Source organism: Podarcis vaucheri, assembly GCF_965113315.1.
Source record: "Podarcis vaucheri genome assembly, chromosome: 10".
Taxonomy (NCBI): Eukaryota; Metazoa; Chordata; class Lepidosauria; order Squamata; family Lacertidae; genus Podarcis; species Podarcis vaucheri.
This window is the reverse complement of record NC_138748.1, coordinates 61,469,118-61,482,955: the sequence shown is the minus strand read 5'-3', so window position 1 is coordinate 61,482,955 and position 13,838 is coordinate 61,469,118. Positions and strand designations below refer to the sequence as shown.

The window sequence follows — 13,838 nt, the reverse complement described above, 5'->3', positions numbered from 1 at the left end:
AGGCATGCGGAAAGTAATTTCTCACCGTGCTATGGTTTAATAATAATAATAATGATAATAATTTTTATTTATACCCCACCCTCCCCAGCCAAGGCCGGGCTCAGGGCAGCTAACAAGCAATAATAAAAACAAGTTGAATGAATACAACTTAAAAACAAGATTAAAATACAACAGTAAAATATTGAAACAATAAAATATTAAAATGCAGCCTCATCACAGGAGGAGAAAGGAAAAAGAAAAAAGAAAGAGGGGGAGGGAATCAAATTGGCTCCAAACCAAAGGCCAGGCGGAACAACTCTGTCTTACAGGCCCTGCGGAAAGAAATCAGATCCTGCAGGGCCCTGGTCTCATGAGGCAGAGCATTCCACCAGGCCGGAGCCAGTGTTGAAAAGCCCCTGGCCATGGTTGAAGCCAATCTAACTTCCTTATGGCCCGGGACCACTAGGGTGTTGCTATTTATGGACCTTGAGGCTCTCCGTGGGGCATAACGGGAGAGGCGGTCCCGTAGGTACGAGGGTCCTAGACCATGAAGGGCTTTAAAGGTCAAAACCAGCACCTTAAATCTGACCCTGTACTCCACCGGGAGCCAGTGCAGCTGGAAAAGCACTGGGTGAATATGCTCCCATGGCAGAAACCCCATGAGGAGCCTCGTTGCAGCATTCTGCACCCGCTGGAGTTTCTGGGTCAGCTTCAAGGGCAGCCCCGTGTAGAGCGAATTACAGTAGTCAAGCCTGGAGGTGAGTTTAGTGCTATGTCCAACCCAGGCCTTAGTGTACTCCAGGGGTAGGGAACCTGTGGCCTTCCAGGTGATGCTGGACTCCCAGCTCCCATCAGCCCCAGCCAGCATGGCCAATGGTCATGAACGATGGGAGTTGTAGTCCAGGAATATCTCAAAGACTATAGGTTTCCTATCTGTGGTGCGTTCTCTCTCTTGAGAAAAAAAGGACCTGGTTATCTTGCCTCCTTTGCTTGATGCCCACACTGAGATCCCCTGCTTTGCCATGCAGCCAAAGCTGCAAACGAGCTTTCAAGGGGCTTGTGCTATTTCGATGCCTCGCCAGGCCAGCTGCCAGAGAGCAGGGAGCCCGTGAACCGTTAAAAAACCCCTGAGCAAACCATGCCCACCAGCCTAGCTCTGACTGGAGCAACATCTGATTCCTTTGGTACCAGCCTGAGAAGGTGGCAATGTGTGTTGGCTGGTCAGCCAAAGAGCGCTCGGTTTCCCTGTGATCTGCAGCCAAACCCGTTCCCCATATGGCTTCGTTTGCTCGTCACTGCTAAAATGTGGGCAGCAGCCGTTCACACTCCACATGTGCTTTGGGGAGCCAAAGGCGTTTGGTTCCACTTCTGGCAGTACGAACAACTCTGCACTGACGTCCCCGAAAACCTTTATTCAGGCTCAAGGGAAAACGGCACAGGGGAGAATTAAGTATTTTTAACTTATTGTACTTGCTGCGGCTGGTGAGCGCTAATAGCTCAAAGTGTCAGGAGGCCAACAGGATAGAGACGGCTGACCTATACTTACACTGATGCTCCCCTAAAACATTCCTGAAACTGCTTTGCTTCAGAGGAAACTTCATGGCCCAAACAGGCAGATGACACGGCACTTGAGGCTCAAGGACCAGGCGGCCATTTTATTTGCCACAACGATGCCTGTCAGGGCTGAGGGAAAACATATGGTGTTGGTTAAACATGGCTGGCCACTGTACCTCCATCTTCATTTCGCCAGTACAGGAAGAGATTCATGGTCCCGACTTCCGTAATCTGATGGTCGTCTCCGTACAGCCAGAGAACCTGCTGGCAGCCTAATTCCATGGCTTCCCGCTGGGCATAGATAGAGGAGCCGTAGTTCCTTTTGGAAACAAGAAGGAAATGGCAGGATAGGGTCAGGGCCTTTTTTCAACCAGAATTCACCAGAACTCAGTTCCGGCACCTCTGAGGTGGGCACCATTGCCATCATAAGAGAACAGGGGAGGCCTTTACGCCACAGCAGTTAAGATTAAGTTCGTTAAAGTTGCATATCGCTTCCCACTAAAAAGTTCCGAAGTGATTTGCAAGCAAGTAAAGAAATACAAAATTCATAGGCGCCGACTCCATGGGGCCTGAGGGGGCCCGAGCCCGCTCAAAAATTCGTTTGGGGGGCTCCGCCCCCCCAATAATCTCGGGCGCCCCTCCAGCAGAGCGCCACCGCCGCCCCTCCCCCAGCCCAAAATGCACAGGGTCGGGCTGCATGCCTCCTGCCCTCCCTCCCGAGCAAAAGCTCCACCCAATTTCCTTCGGAGCTGATTAATAGGCGCAGCACGCTCTCCCCTATTCGCTCACGAGGAGGCGGCGCCACTTTATCTGCATATTCATGAGCTCATTTATTATTCATGAGCTTTCGCGGGTTCCCCCAATATTTTTTATAAGTCGGCGCCCCTGACAACTGATCATGCGATAGTTCTTTACCATCTGGCATGGAAGTACTCGTCCCCCCCCCCGGGCTACCTTTGTGCTGCCTTCTTAGATCTAAAGGCAGCCTTTGACAGCGTTCCTAGAAATATTCTTTGGGAGAAACTTGCGAAACAGGGCATCGATAGAAGACTCTTGTGGCTTATAAGCCAGCTCCACGAAGGTACCCTTGCCAGAGTGAGACTTACTCCTGCGGGCGACCTCACAAATTCGATTCCAATAAACAAGGGAGTGCGCCAAGGATGTATATTAGCTCCCTGCCTATTCAACCTATTCATCAGCAACATGCGAGCACCCCTAGTCAACTCATCTCCAAGTACACACGCGCCTAGACTAGCGGATTACCGCTGTCCACTCCTTTTATATGCGGACGACGCGGTAATTCTATCTTATACACGTGTTGGACTAACCAGAGCTCTGAAGATCTTTGCCACGTACTGTCAACTCAACCAATTAACCATCAACCATGCTAAATCTAAGATTCTGATTTTCGCCAGAAGTCGGAGATTATACGAATGGAAGCTTGGTGGAGCAAAAATAGAGCAAGTCCTAAAATTTCAATACCTAGGAGTTATTTTCCAATACAATTTGGGGTGGAAAGCGCAAATTCAACACCTACTCAACAAGGCCAAAACCCTGTCATATGCGCTCCTCCGATTTTTCTTTTCGGATGGAGCTTTGCATGTTCCCTCGGCCCTAAAGGTGTTCAAGGCAAAAGTGGTAGCCGTGCTTGCTTATGCTGCCCCGCTCTGGGCCGTGATGACAGATCTTACTCCTCTTGAGACTTTGCAAAACCAATTCCTACATCGGCTCCTAATGCTCCCCCTGTGCGTAAGCAACGCAGCCATCCGATTAGAATTGAAGATCGCCTGTGGAAGCAAGTCTTCAATTATTGGTTATCATTGTGGCACAGATTACCAGACCATTACCTTGTCCAATGCTTATGGCGAGATGAATTCTCCAGCCTTTGGACTAGTAGAATTCATGCCAAACTTCTGAGCTACGGAATCTCTCCCTTAGATTCCCTAAAACTAGATCAAATCACTGCTCAAAGACTGATCCGCCAAAGACTGGACGACATCGATTTACAGTGAAATTATACGCTGGGGGGAGGTGTTTGTTCGCCCCAGAACATCGGTATCACTTTAACTTACTGCGTTCCATCATACCTCTCCTCCCTTTCGTCTGTTGCCCATAGGCTGGCCTTCACCAAGGCGAGGTTTAACGTTTTTCCCTCAAATGTCCTGAGACACAGATTCTCAAAGGGCCAAGCCTCCGCCATGTGCGAATGTGATAAGGAGACGCCGGAGTCGCTTCAGCACATTATGTTCACTTGCCCCTTGTTCAATGTGCCACGGGCAAATTTGTTGGGATTAATTATACAGAAGCTAGAGGGTACCCCACCAAAATTCCACCTTGCCCAAATCTTGCAGGATAAGGATATCCATACGACACTGAAAGTGGCTAGGTTCCTGGTCGCTGTCCTTACCCAAAAGCGCTGCCAAGGAGCACTACAAGTTAATTAAGGCGCAGCATGTCATCCCTTCCTTCCATTCCATACTACAGTATTTTATTATTATAGTGGTGTTTTAGCGGCTGTTTTTCCCCACGTGCAAAAACTGTTATTTATGTCTTGTTTTTATCTGTATGGGCCTATGGCCGCAATAAAATTTCTCTCTCTCTCTCTCTCCCTGACAAAATTACAAGAACTGGTTTGACAATATAATATACAGTAATCCCACAATTTACAAGGGGGTTACGGTTTGGGAATTGCAGCCAAAATCATGTATATTCAAAAGCCACTGGGTTCAATGGCAGGTGTGACTGTTGAAGTCATTTTTCCCAGGACCCCGTCCCCCTTTAAATTTTAAACATATTTTTTTGCCATGTTCATAAAGCTGAATGCGCACAAGTTAAATGTGCTTACTGTACTATCATTGCTGCTGCCCCAAATCCCAACAAAATAAAGATGTCTTTGCCAGTGCTGAAACAATCACTAGGTTGAGGTCTTTGTTCCCAGAGTAGTTTAAGATTAAATCCGTCTTCCAATACTCAGCCTGAATATTGACAACCTTGTAACTGGAGTGTAGAAGAACCTGGGAACTCTTGCATGCAATGATATGCTCTGCGACCAAGCTATGGCCTCTCTTCTCCCACCTAAACTTAAGAAAATGGAATCTAGGACCTGCAGGAATCGCTTCCTCATATCAGATTCACTGTTCCGAATTTCAGGAATGGTCAAGCCACCTTTCCCAGGACAAAAACTTCCTGTGTGCTCTAACAAGCAAGCTGTGCTGGCTAAATCAACAGCTGGGCCATCCTATAGCTCAGTTCTTCTGGCTGGAGCAACAGGCTGCTTGTCAGGCACACTGCCAGCCATGCCTCTGAAGCTATAAAATGCATTCCCGAAATGCCTGCATTTTGCTAGGCGGCCACAGATGCCTTTGCCCTGAGCCAAGAGAGAGAGAGAGCATTTGCAGCCAGGCTTGTCCCCTCAACTTGGCAGAAGCATGCTGATTCCGATGAAAGCAAAGTGTGTCGTTCCAGGGATGTCGCCAGCTTCCGGGGAACAATGCCGCCAAGCCATTACACGGCTGCTTCTCAGAGTTCCCGTACCCTGGGACGGGCCGCACAAAGGACGCCTGCCAGCTGCAAGATCAGCTTGTGATTAATGTGAACCGAGAAAATAGGCGGCCCATTTTGAGCCTAGGTCCTACCCGACAAGAACAGAGTTCCCAATTATGCCACAGCACACAGACCGACCCTGAACAGACCAGTCCCGTTGTGACGTGACTCAGATCTGGAGACCCTGTCCTGAACCCCCACCCCCACTTTGACTCGTAGGTTCAGGCTGGCTAGACCAGGTGTTGGGTGAACCACACTAATGAGCTCATTGTGAAATTAATAATAAAAATGCACTTATGTTTTCATTTCGTGTGTGCAAAGCACTTCACTTTCTAGTAATTCTTACAATGAAAGACAATGTTGTGGTCCTTTTGTTACAGTTAGGAAATATTTTATCTGCCAAAAGAAATGGCTAATATAAGGGATACTAGCAGGATTTTTCTTCTGGGGGGTTGTGGAGAATTAATACATAAGCCAAGGGGTGGCTTGCCCCATAAGTAGGGAGAAGCCTGTGCCTGGGACTGTGCACTGCTGCCAACTGCAATGTTTTCAGAGCAGTTAGGGATGCCTGCAAGGCACAATGAAGCCATGGTTCACTGGTATAACCCATGTTTTGCATGCAAAAGGTGTTTGCCCATCTCCAGGAGATCGGATAGCAGGTGATGTGGAGGAGCTCTGCCCAAGCCCTAGGAGAGCCACTGCCCATTAGGGCAGACACTTCAGAGCTAGATGGATGGAACAATAATCTGTCCCTTTGAAAATGCATGCAGCTTGGAGCTCCAAAACTGGTTTTGGCCAATGGCAGTATACTGTGTCCCAGAGGATTCTGGGACATATTTTTGATGCAGTCTCAGATAAGCAGCATGCTCAGCACGGGCTTTCCAGTCTAGTTTGCATGTCATGAACTGAGGCTAGCGATGTCCTAGTCCCAACGCTGACATCTCCTCCAACTCTCTGGTGACCAGAGCTGGGAAATATCTCTGCCCAAGAAACACAGAGAGCTGCAACCAGCCGGAATGGACAATGAAGGGCTAGGTGGGCCAATGGCATGAACCCGAATGACCCACCCGCCATTTTGAAAATGAGAATCCAATGCTCTCATGCCTACAAGGAAGAAGTCAGGAACGCTGAGCATTAGCGTCACATGGGTGTTACTTCATCAGGATGATCTTACCCTCCCAGCTTGCAGTCCCCGGTTCCTCCTTTCCAGGCTCGGACATATTTCGGATCTGCCCATAAGGCTATGGGGTTGAAGCTGCCGCTCGAAAAGTACGGGCCCACAGGACTCAGTATGACGTAGAGGAGGGCTTTCGACGGCTTCTTGACTCCAAGGGACGGCTGAATAGTGGAAAGAGAGGTGACGTTAAGAGCATAAGGAGGGACCTACTGGATCAGACCAGAAGCCCTGTCTCTTCTCAGCAGTGAAACAGAGGATTATGGGAAACCCACCAGCAAACAGCAACAGCATTCTCTTGCATGGGATTCTCTGCAGCAGTTTTTCAGAGGCAAACTGCCCTATACTGGAGGTAATCCTCTACAACCATCACAACTATAGCAGCCACTGCTACTTTCATGAATGTATCAAACTCCCTTTAAAAAATGACACACACACACACCCCATGTAAAATTTGGTTCTTCGGTGCCCATTCGGTTGAACAGTGGGTTCACTTCTAGTTCATGGCGTTGTTGTTTTTTTTAAAAAGAAGAGGTTCTGAGTTAGCCCCGTTGGTAGAGCATGAGACTCTCAATTTCAGGGTAGTGGGTTCGAGCCCCACGTTGGGCAAAATATTCCTGCATTGCAGGGGGTTGGACTAGATGGCACTTGCGGTCCCTTCCAACTCTGTGATTCTAGAGAGCCTGATAGGAATGAAAAGGGCCAAAAATGAAGTAGGATGAGACCCAAGCAACCCCAGATTGATTGATCTCAGGGGCCCTGGATGGCAGGCATGGCTCCCTTATGGCAAAGGTTCCTTGCAGCCGACTTCCAAAGCCATCCTTCCAATAGCAGTTTGATCTGCAGCAATGAGCAAATGACAATCGAAACTTAGCTCTTTGCCACTGAAGAGGAAGCCACTATTAAAGGAGGAAGGAGCAGGTCAGGCTTGGGGAAGGGGAGAACCAGTTTATAATTGCCTCTGGTTTACATACTACTGCTACATGTTCCATATTGATTTAAAATTGGCTCACCTTCCATACCGATTTGAAATCATATTGATTGTGGAAGGAGGGGATATATTGGTTTGCTTTTGTTCTTCTTTTAATTAAGCATTTTGCGTTTTTTATAGTGAAATTTTATGTCGCGAACCGCCCCAAGATCTGCGGGTGTAGGGCAATGTACAAATGCAATAATAAAAATAAATAAATATTAATAATAATAGAGTACTTCCTATGCAGGGACGCGGGTGGTGCTGTGGGTTAAACCACAGAGCCTAGGACTTGCCGATCAGAAGGTTGGCGGTTCGAATCCCCAAGACGGGGTGAGCTCCTGTTGTTCAGTCCCTGCTCCTGCCAACCTAGCAGTTAGAAAGCACATCAAAGTGCAAGTAGATAAATAGGTACCACTCCGGCAGGAAGGTAAACGGCGTTTCTGTGCGCTGCTCTGGTTCGCCAGAAGCAGATTAGTCATGACCCAGAAGCTGTACGCCGGCTTCCTCGGCCAATAAAACGAGATGAGCGCCGCAACCCCAGAGTCGGTCATGACTGGACCTAATGGTCAGGGGTCCTTTACCTTACTTCCTACGCAACACAAGGGGACACATATTCTGCAATGCCACACCTGAGCATGCACAACCAAACAGAAGGGAACCTACAGCTCCTTCTGGAGAATATGAACGTTCAAATGAAAAAGAATGGACAAGTTCAAGCTGTGCAATGAAATGAGAAAACACTTCCACTAGGTGGCACTATGGTTATCTCTAAATACAGAAGCTGCAACTTTACAAAAGAGAACATCACACTTGGTCTCGTCTCTTCTCTATGCCGCACACAATGATTTTCCTACAAGAGTGCCATGTCGGCTATAGGAAAGAGTATGTACACTTTATTCTGTTTTTAGTGTTCTGTTGGGAGCCACCCAGAGTGGCTAGGAAAACCAAGCCAGATGGACGGGGTATAAATAAAAATAAAATTATTAGTCTTCTTCTTATTATTATTACTACTATTTTTACTATTATTGCTACTACTACTACTATTATTATTAGCACCTCTTCCTTTACATGGAAAGAACCACAAAGGCACTTTTGTGTGGCAATGCAATTCTGGGCTGCATCCATAGGAGTATAGCATCTAGATCAAGGGAAGTAATAGTGCCACTGTATTCTGCTCTGGTCAGACCTCACCTGGAGTACTGTGTCCAGTTCTGGGCACCACAGTTCAAGAAGGACACTGACAAACTGGAACGTGTCCAGAGGAGGGCAACCAAAATGGTCAAAGGCCTGGAAACGATGCCTTATGAGGAACGGCTAAGGGAGCTGGGCATGTTTATCCTGGAGAAGAGGAGGTTAAGGGGTGATATGATAGCCATGTTCAAATATATTAAAGGATGTCATATAGAGGAGGGAGAAAGGTTGTTTTCTGCTGCTCCAGAGAAGCGGACACGGAGCAATGGATCCAAACTACAAGAAAGAAGATTCCACCTAAACATTAGGAAGAACTTCCTGACAGTAAGAGCTGTTTGACAGTGGAATTTGCTGCCAAGGAGTGTGGTGGAGTCTCCTACTTTGGAGGTCTTTAAGCAGAGGCTTGACAACCATATGTCAGGAGTGCTCTGATGGTGTTTCCTGCTTGGCAGGGGATGGACTCGATGGCCCTTGTGGTCTCTTCCAACTCTATGATTCTATGATTATTCATTCACAAAGAGCACATTAGGATTCCTCTGCCGGCAACTGCAAGTTGCAAGGTTAAAAGCAGAACCTTGCTCTTGCACAGAAATCCTCTATGCTCAAACAATGCACAGACATTATGCCTTCCCAGGACAACAGAAAACACCAGCGCATGTCGGATGCTCTTTAGGCCATACAAAGGATCTGTGCATGTGAGCTCAGAGCTGTTAACTTCCATTCGAACACACAACGCCCGCTTCTAAGTGCATCAAGTGAGGACTGGGCTACAAATGCAACAGCGACGAGGAGGCAGAATTCTGGAGGTGACGGAATAGACTGTCTCAGAATGCAGGTGGGAATAGGAATAGATGAAACTTTGCAGGGTTTTCCTTTTTTTAATGACACAGCAAGAAATAGGCTGGATTCAATATTTCTTTTTGATGTGCTCTTCCCCCCCTTTTCTAAAAAAAAAAAAAATGCACAGGTTTATTTTCACAGGAGGGGGAATTCTGAAACCGCTCCCAGACCCTGCAGTTTTAATGTGGTACAACTCATTCTGCCGCCTCTGGATTCTGCTGCCATGTTCAGACCAGGCCTCAGTTAGCATCCTGCCCGGTGCAAAAATGAATAAAAACAAAGAACAAGGTTAGTTTTCCCACACACCTCTGTCCCAATTAAAGTAGGGCGAATGTACAAGCTAGCGGCGGTCGAGTACGGCACCCACTCCTTTTCGACTTCCACAAGTTTCCGGATGCACTCCAAAAGCTCTTCTTTGTCAAATCCCTGAAAGCAAAAGCAGAAGAAGGCAACACTTAGAATAACCTTAACGTGGTTGGGAGCACACTTCAGCCGCGACGTTTAATTAGCCTATTAAGCCAGAGGCCGTGACGTTCCAACTACCGCTAGTGAATGAGACGCCAGGAGAGGTCATATGATTCTAAACACCCAACAAACAAAACAGTTTAATTGATTTCATAGCAATTGTGCAACACATCTCTAAAGCACGAGTTTGGGCTGGACATTTCAAATGCCTGCAGGGTTGTTTTGGGGAGGAGGGTACAGGGAAGGTTCTTTTGAGTCTCACATTTCTCCTTTATTACGGATTCCCCCCTTCACAACCAAGAGTTGTATTAAAGCAGGCATCCCCAAACTCGGCCCTCCAGCTGTTTTGGGACTACGACTCCCATCATCCCTAGCTAACAGGACAAGTGGTCCTGAAGTGTTGCCATTCTAGAGCCTCAGACTCTTAATCTCAGGTTTGTGGGTTTGAGCTACGCACTGGGCAAAAGATTCCTGAATCAAATGGGGTTGGACTAGTTCAGGCATGTCCAAAGTCCGTTTGGAGGGGCCTAATTCAGCCCCCCGGCTGGTTTAATCAGGCCCCAAAAGCTTGACAACTTGGGTCGGCCTTCACACATGTTCATTTCATCTGAGGCGGTTGGAGGATGGATGGCGGCTAACAGATTGAGGTTGAATCCTGACAAGACAGAAGTACTGTTTTTGGGGGACGGGAGGCGGGCAGGTGTGCAGGACTCCCTGATCCTGAATGGGGTAACTGTGCCCCTGAAGGACCAGGTGTGCAGCCTGGGAGTCATTTTGGACTCACAGCTGTCCATGGAGGCACAGGTCAATTCTTTGTCCAGGGCAGCTGTTTATCAGCTCCATCTGGTATGCAGGCTGAGACCCTACCTGCCCGCAGACAGTCTCGCCAGAGTGGTGCATGCTCTAGTTATCTCCCGCTTGGACTACTGCAATGCGCTCTACGTGGGGCTACCTTTGAAGGTGACCCGGAAACTACAACTAATCCAGAATGCGGCAGCTAGACCGGTGACTGGGAGCAGCCGCTGAAAGCATATAACACCGATCTTGAAGACCTACACTGGCTCCCAGTACGTTTCTGAGCACAATTCAAAGTGTTGGTGCTGACCTTTAAAGCCCTAAACGGCCTCGGTCCAGTATACCTGAAGGAGTGTCTCCACCCCCATCATTCTGCCCGGACACTGAGGTCCAACTCTGAAGGCCTTCTGGCAGTTCCCTCACTGCGAGAAGCCAAGTTACAAGGAACTAGGCAGAGGGCCTTCTCGGTAGTGGCACCTGCCCTGTGGAACGCCCTCCCACCAGGTGTCAAAGAGAAAAACAACTACCAAACTTTTAGAAGACATCTGAAGGCAGCCCTGTTTAGGGAAGCTTTTAATGTTTAACAGGTTATTGTATTTGGGTGTTCTGTTGGAAGCCGCCCAGAGTGGCTGGGGAAGCCCAGCCAGATGGGCGGGGTATAAATAATAAATTGTTGTTGTTGTTATGAAATCTGTCCATCTCTGAAAACAGTTTGGGCACCCCTGGACAAGATGATTCTGATAGTCCCTTCTAACTCTACCATTATATGACGTTATAATGGTCGCGTAGGAGCTCATTCGACATTTTGTGAATACGGATAAACAGCTCTGTGTAACCCAGATCTTACATCCTCTCTCACTGATTCTATCTCTGAGGAATCTCCTTGGCAGAAACGCTGCTTTCGATCTTGGAAAGGATTTACCAGTCGGGATGAAAACACTGTCCAAAGTCACAGCGGGGGAAAGAGCAGGGGGAAGAAAAGTAAATGCTTGCATTACGCACTGGCAAAGTCGCCCGCAGAGCTGACCGCAGCATTCTGTCCATGTTGAGTCCCGGACGGAACAAGCGGATTTTGCCATCCACCCCTCGGTATGCCTTCATGCCTTCGAACAGCTAAAGGAACCAAGAAGGGAGGAATCGGAGAAGTTGAGCGGAAACGGCAGACAGCGATTAATATCGCACACACATGAACATGCACACACACAGGTAAAATAAAATACTGTAATAATCAACGCATGTGCATTCCAAATGAAATCATTGATAGCTTTACATATTCAGAACGTTAACGTTAAATAAAAACTGAGCAACTTCTGCATCATTCCACACATGAGGTTTGCTGCCTCCTATTCCCACCTCTCACATTAGAAAAGAACTATCTAACGCATTATTAAAGGGCTGCAAAAATGTACCCGACTTTTTTTTGGGGGGGCGGGACTTTCCAGTACTGGCACCCTGATTGATATTCTGTTCCCTCTAGGGCTGTGAGCTTCAGCTGGTTGATCAGTTCACATGGTTAACCTGCCAATTTTCAATCAGTGCCTGCCGATTTTTAAACAGCGGGGCGAAGTTGTTGTTTTTTTAAGCCTTGTCCCGCACCCTCCTCAAGTGCTTTTGCCTTGCTGGAATTTGCCTAGCTGAATTGTGACAGTACCTCCTACTTGGCTAGAAGGAGAGAGGAGGGAATGTGTAAGAACCTCTGGTTTTTGCGAAGCTGGAATGTAGTCAAAGGTAAAATTCGAATCCATTGCCCCCCTCAGTTTTGCCTTTGTCCACCCCTACATTTGCTCCTGCAACCTCTCTGGAATATTACCCTAAAGGGAATGTGTGCCCCTAACCCGCTGTTGAAAAGGTTTCCCTGCCTCATGCCATCCCACAATGAAATCAGGATTTCAAACTATGGATTGTGCAAGCAGTTTTGCCATGGAAAAAGTAAGCCAGGAAAGAAAATGGGAGGATGCAAGGGCAGGAGAGGGACTTGCAGTTTGTACACACATTTATGTTATGACCGAACTAAATATTGTGATTTTATCCTGTGAACCTCCCTGAGATCTGTGGGTATAGGGTGGCACATATATATATATATAATAATAATTCTAGTTTGGTTCTTGTATGTTTGTGATTATGGGAATAAAACAGCAAATATACACTGTCATTTTTAGCAGCGAATGGCAGGTTTTCAGAGCGATCCGAGGTGCGTTTACTGAGAAGTAAGTCCCACTGTGTTACAGGGACTTAACACTTAATATATTATATGTTTAGAAGTGCAGCTTTTGCTTATTGGAGTAGCAGGTTGTCGTAATCCTTTTCATATTGCAGCTTCAAAACACCAACGTATCTTCACCTTTTTCAAAAGCACCACAGTTTCATATCTATCCTAGCAATCACGACAGCGAAAAACATATTTTATTTGGTAAGAAACGAAAGCTGGCACATCTCAAAGCCGCGCCCAATCTACAGGGAGATAAGCTAAACTTTCAAGTGGATAGCAGCTTGTACTAGGATTGTCTTGGTGTCCCTGGTCTGAAACACTGACTGCCTAGATTCTTACACAGACCCATAGAGCAGAACAGCTATTTTATTTTATTTTACCCTAGATGCACTGTTACGGAAGATGCCCCATACTGCCTATTATTATTATTATTATTATTATTATTATTATTAATTATTATTATTAGCTTTTGCTAAAATATTTCGCAGAGTCTGGAGGCAAACCAAGAATGAAATCATTGCACAAGGACAAAAAGGCCTTGCCAATGCCTTTTCTTGTCTGTTCCTGGAAGGACGGGAAACATCTCGAAAATCCCGCAGTGCCCAAGTCAGCCTTTTCAGTAGCTAAGGGGGGAAACCAGTGGGGAGTTCCGGACAGGATGACTAAACTGAAAACAGCAGAGAGAGGGATTTTTCCACCGCAACAAAATCAGAGCTGGGCATGGGAGCTGGTGAAGTGTCCTGGCTAGGTCATAGAAGTCCCACAAACAAATCTCATTTCAGATTGGAACAGCCTGAACCTTTCTGTAGATTATGAGTTTTACATGTGAAAAGGATCTAGGGGTCTTAGTGGACCACATGCTTAACATGAGTCCACAGTGCGACGCAGCAGCAAAACCCCCCCAGCTAATGCTATTCTAAGCTGCATCAATGGAAGTATAGTGTCCAGGTCAAGGGAAGTAATAGAACCACTCTATTCTGCCTTGATCAGAACACACCTGTAGTACCGTGTCCAGTTCTGGCCACCACAATTTAAGAAGGATGCTGGCAAGCTGCAATGTGTGCAGATGAGGACAACCAGGATGATTAAGGCTTTGGAAACCAAGCTTTATGAGG

At 47.1% G+C, this 13,838-nt stretch overlaps 1 protein-coding gene across 2 annotated transcripts in view; it reads right to left on the bottom strand.

Annotated features, from left to right (window-relative positions):
- Positions 1 to 13,838, bottom strand: part of BCAT1 (branched chain amino acid transaminase 1) — a 68,703-nt gene that overhangs the window by 16,609 nt on the left and 38,256 nt on the right. For both annotated transcript variants that reach the window (XM_082239169.1, XM_082239170.1), the window contains 4 exons: positions 11,517 to 11,627; positions 9,561 to 9,680; positions 6,251 to 6,414; positions 1,710 to 1,852 (listed from right to left, as the gene is read on the bottom strand). In XM_082239169.1, coding sequence (XP_082095295.1) covers positions 1,710 to 1,852; positions 6,251 to 6,414; positions 9,561 to 9,680; positions 11,517 to 11,627 — 538 coding nt within the window. The remainder of the gene's footprint in view (positions 1 to 1,709; positions 1,853 to 6,250; positions 6,415 to 9,560; positions 9,681 to 11,516; positions 11,628 to 13,838) is intronic.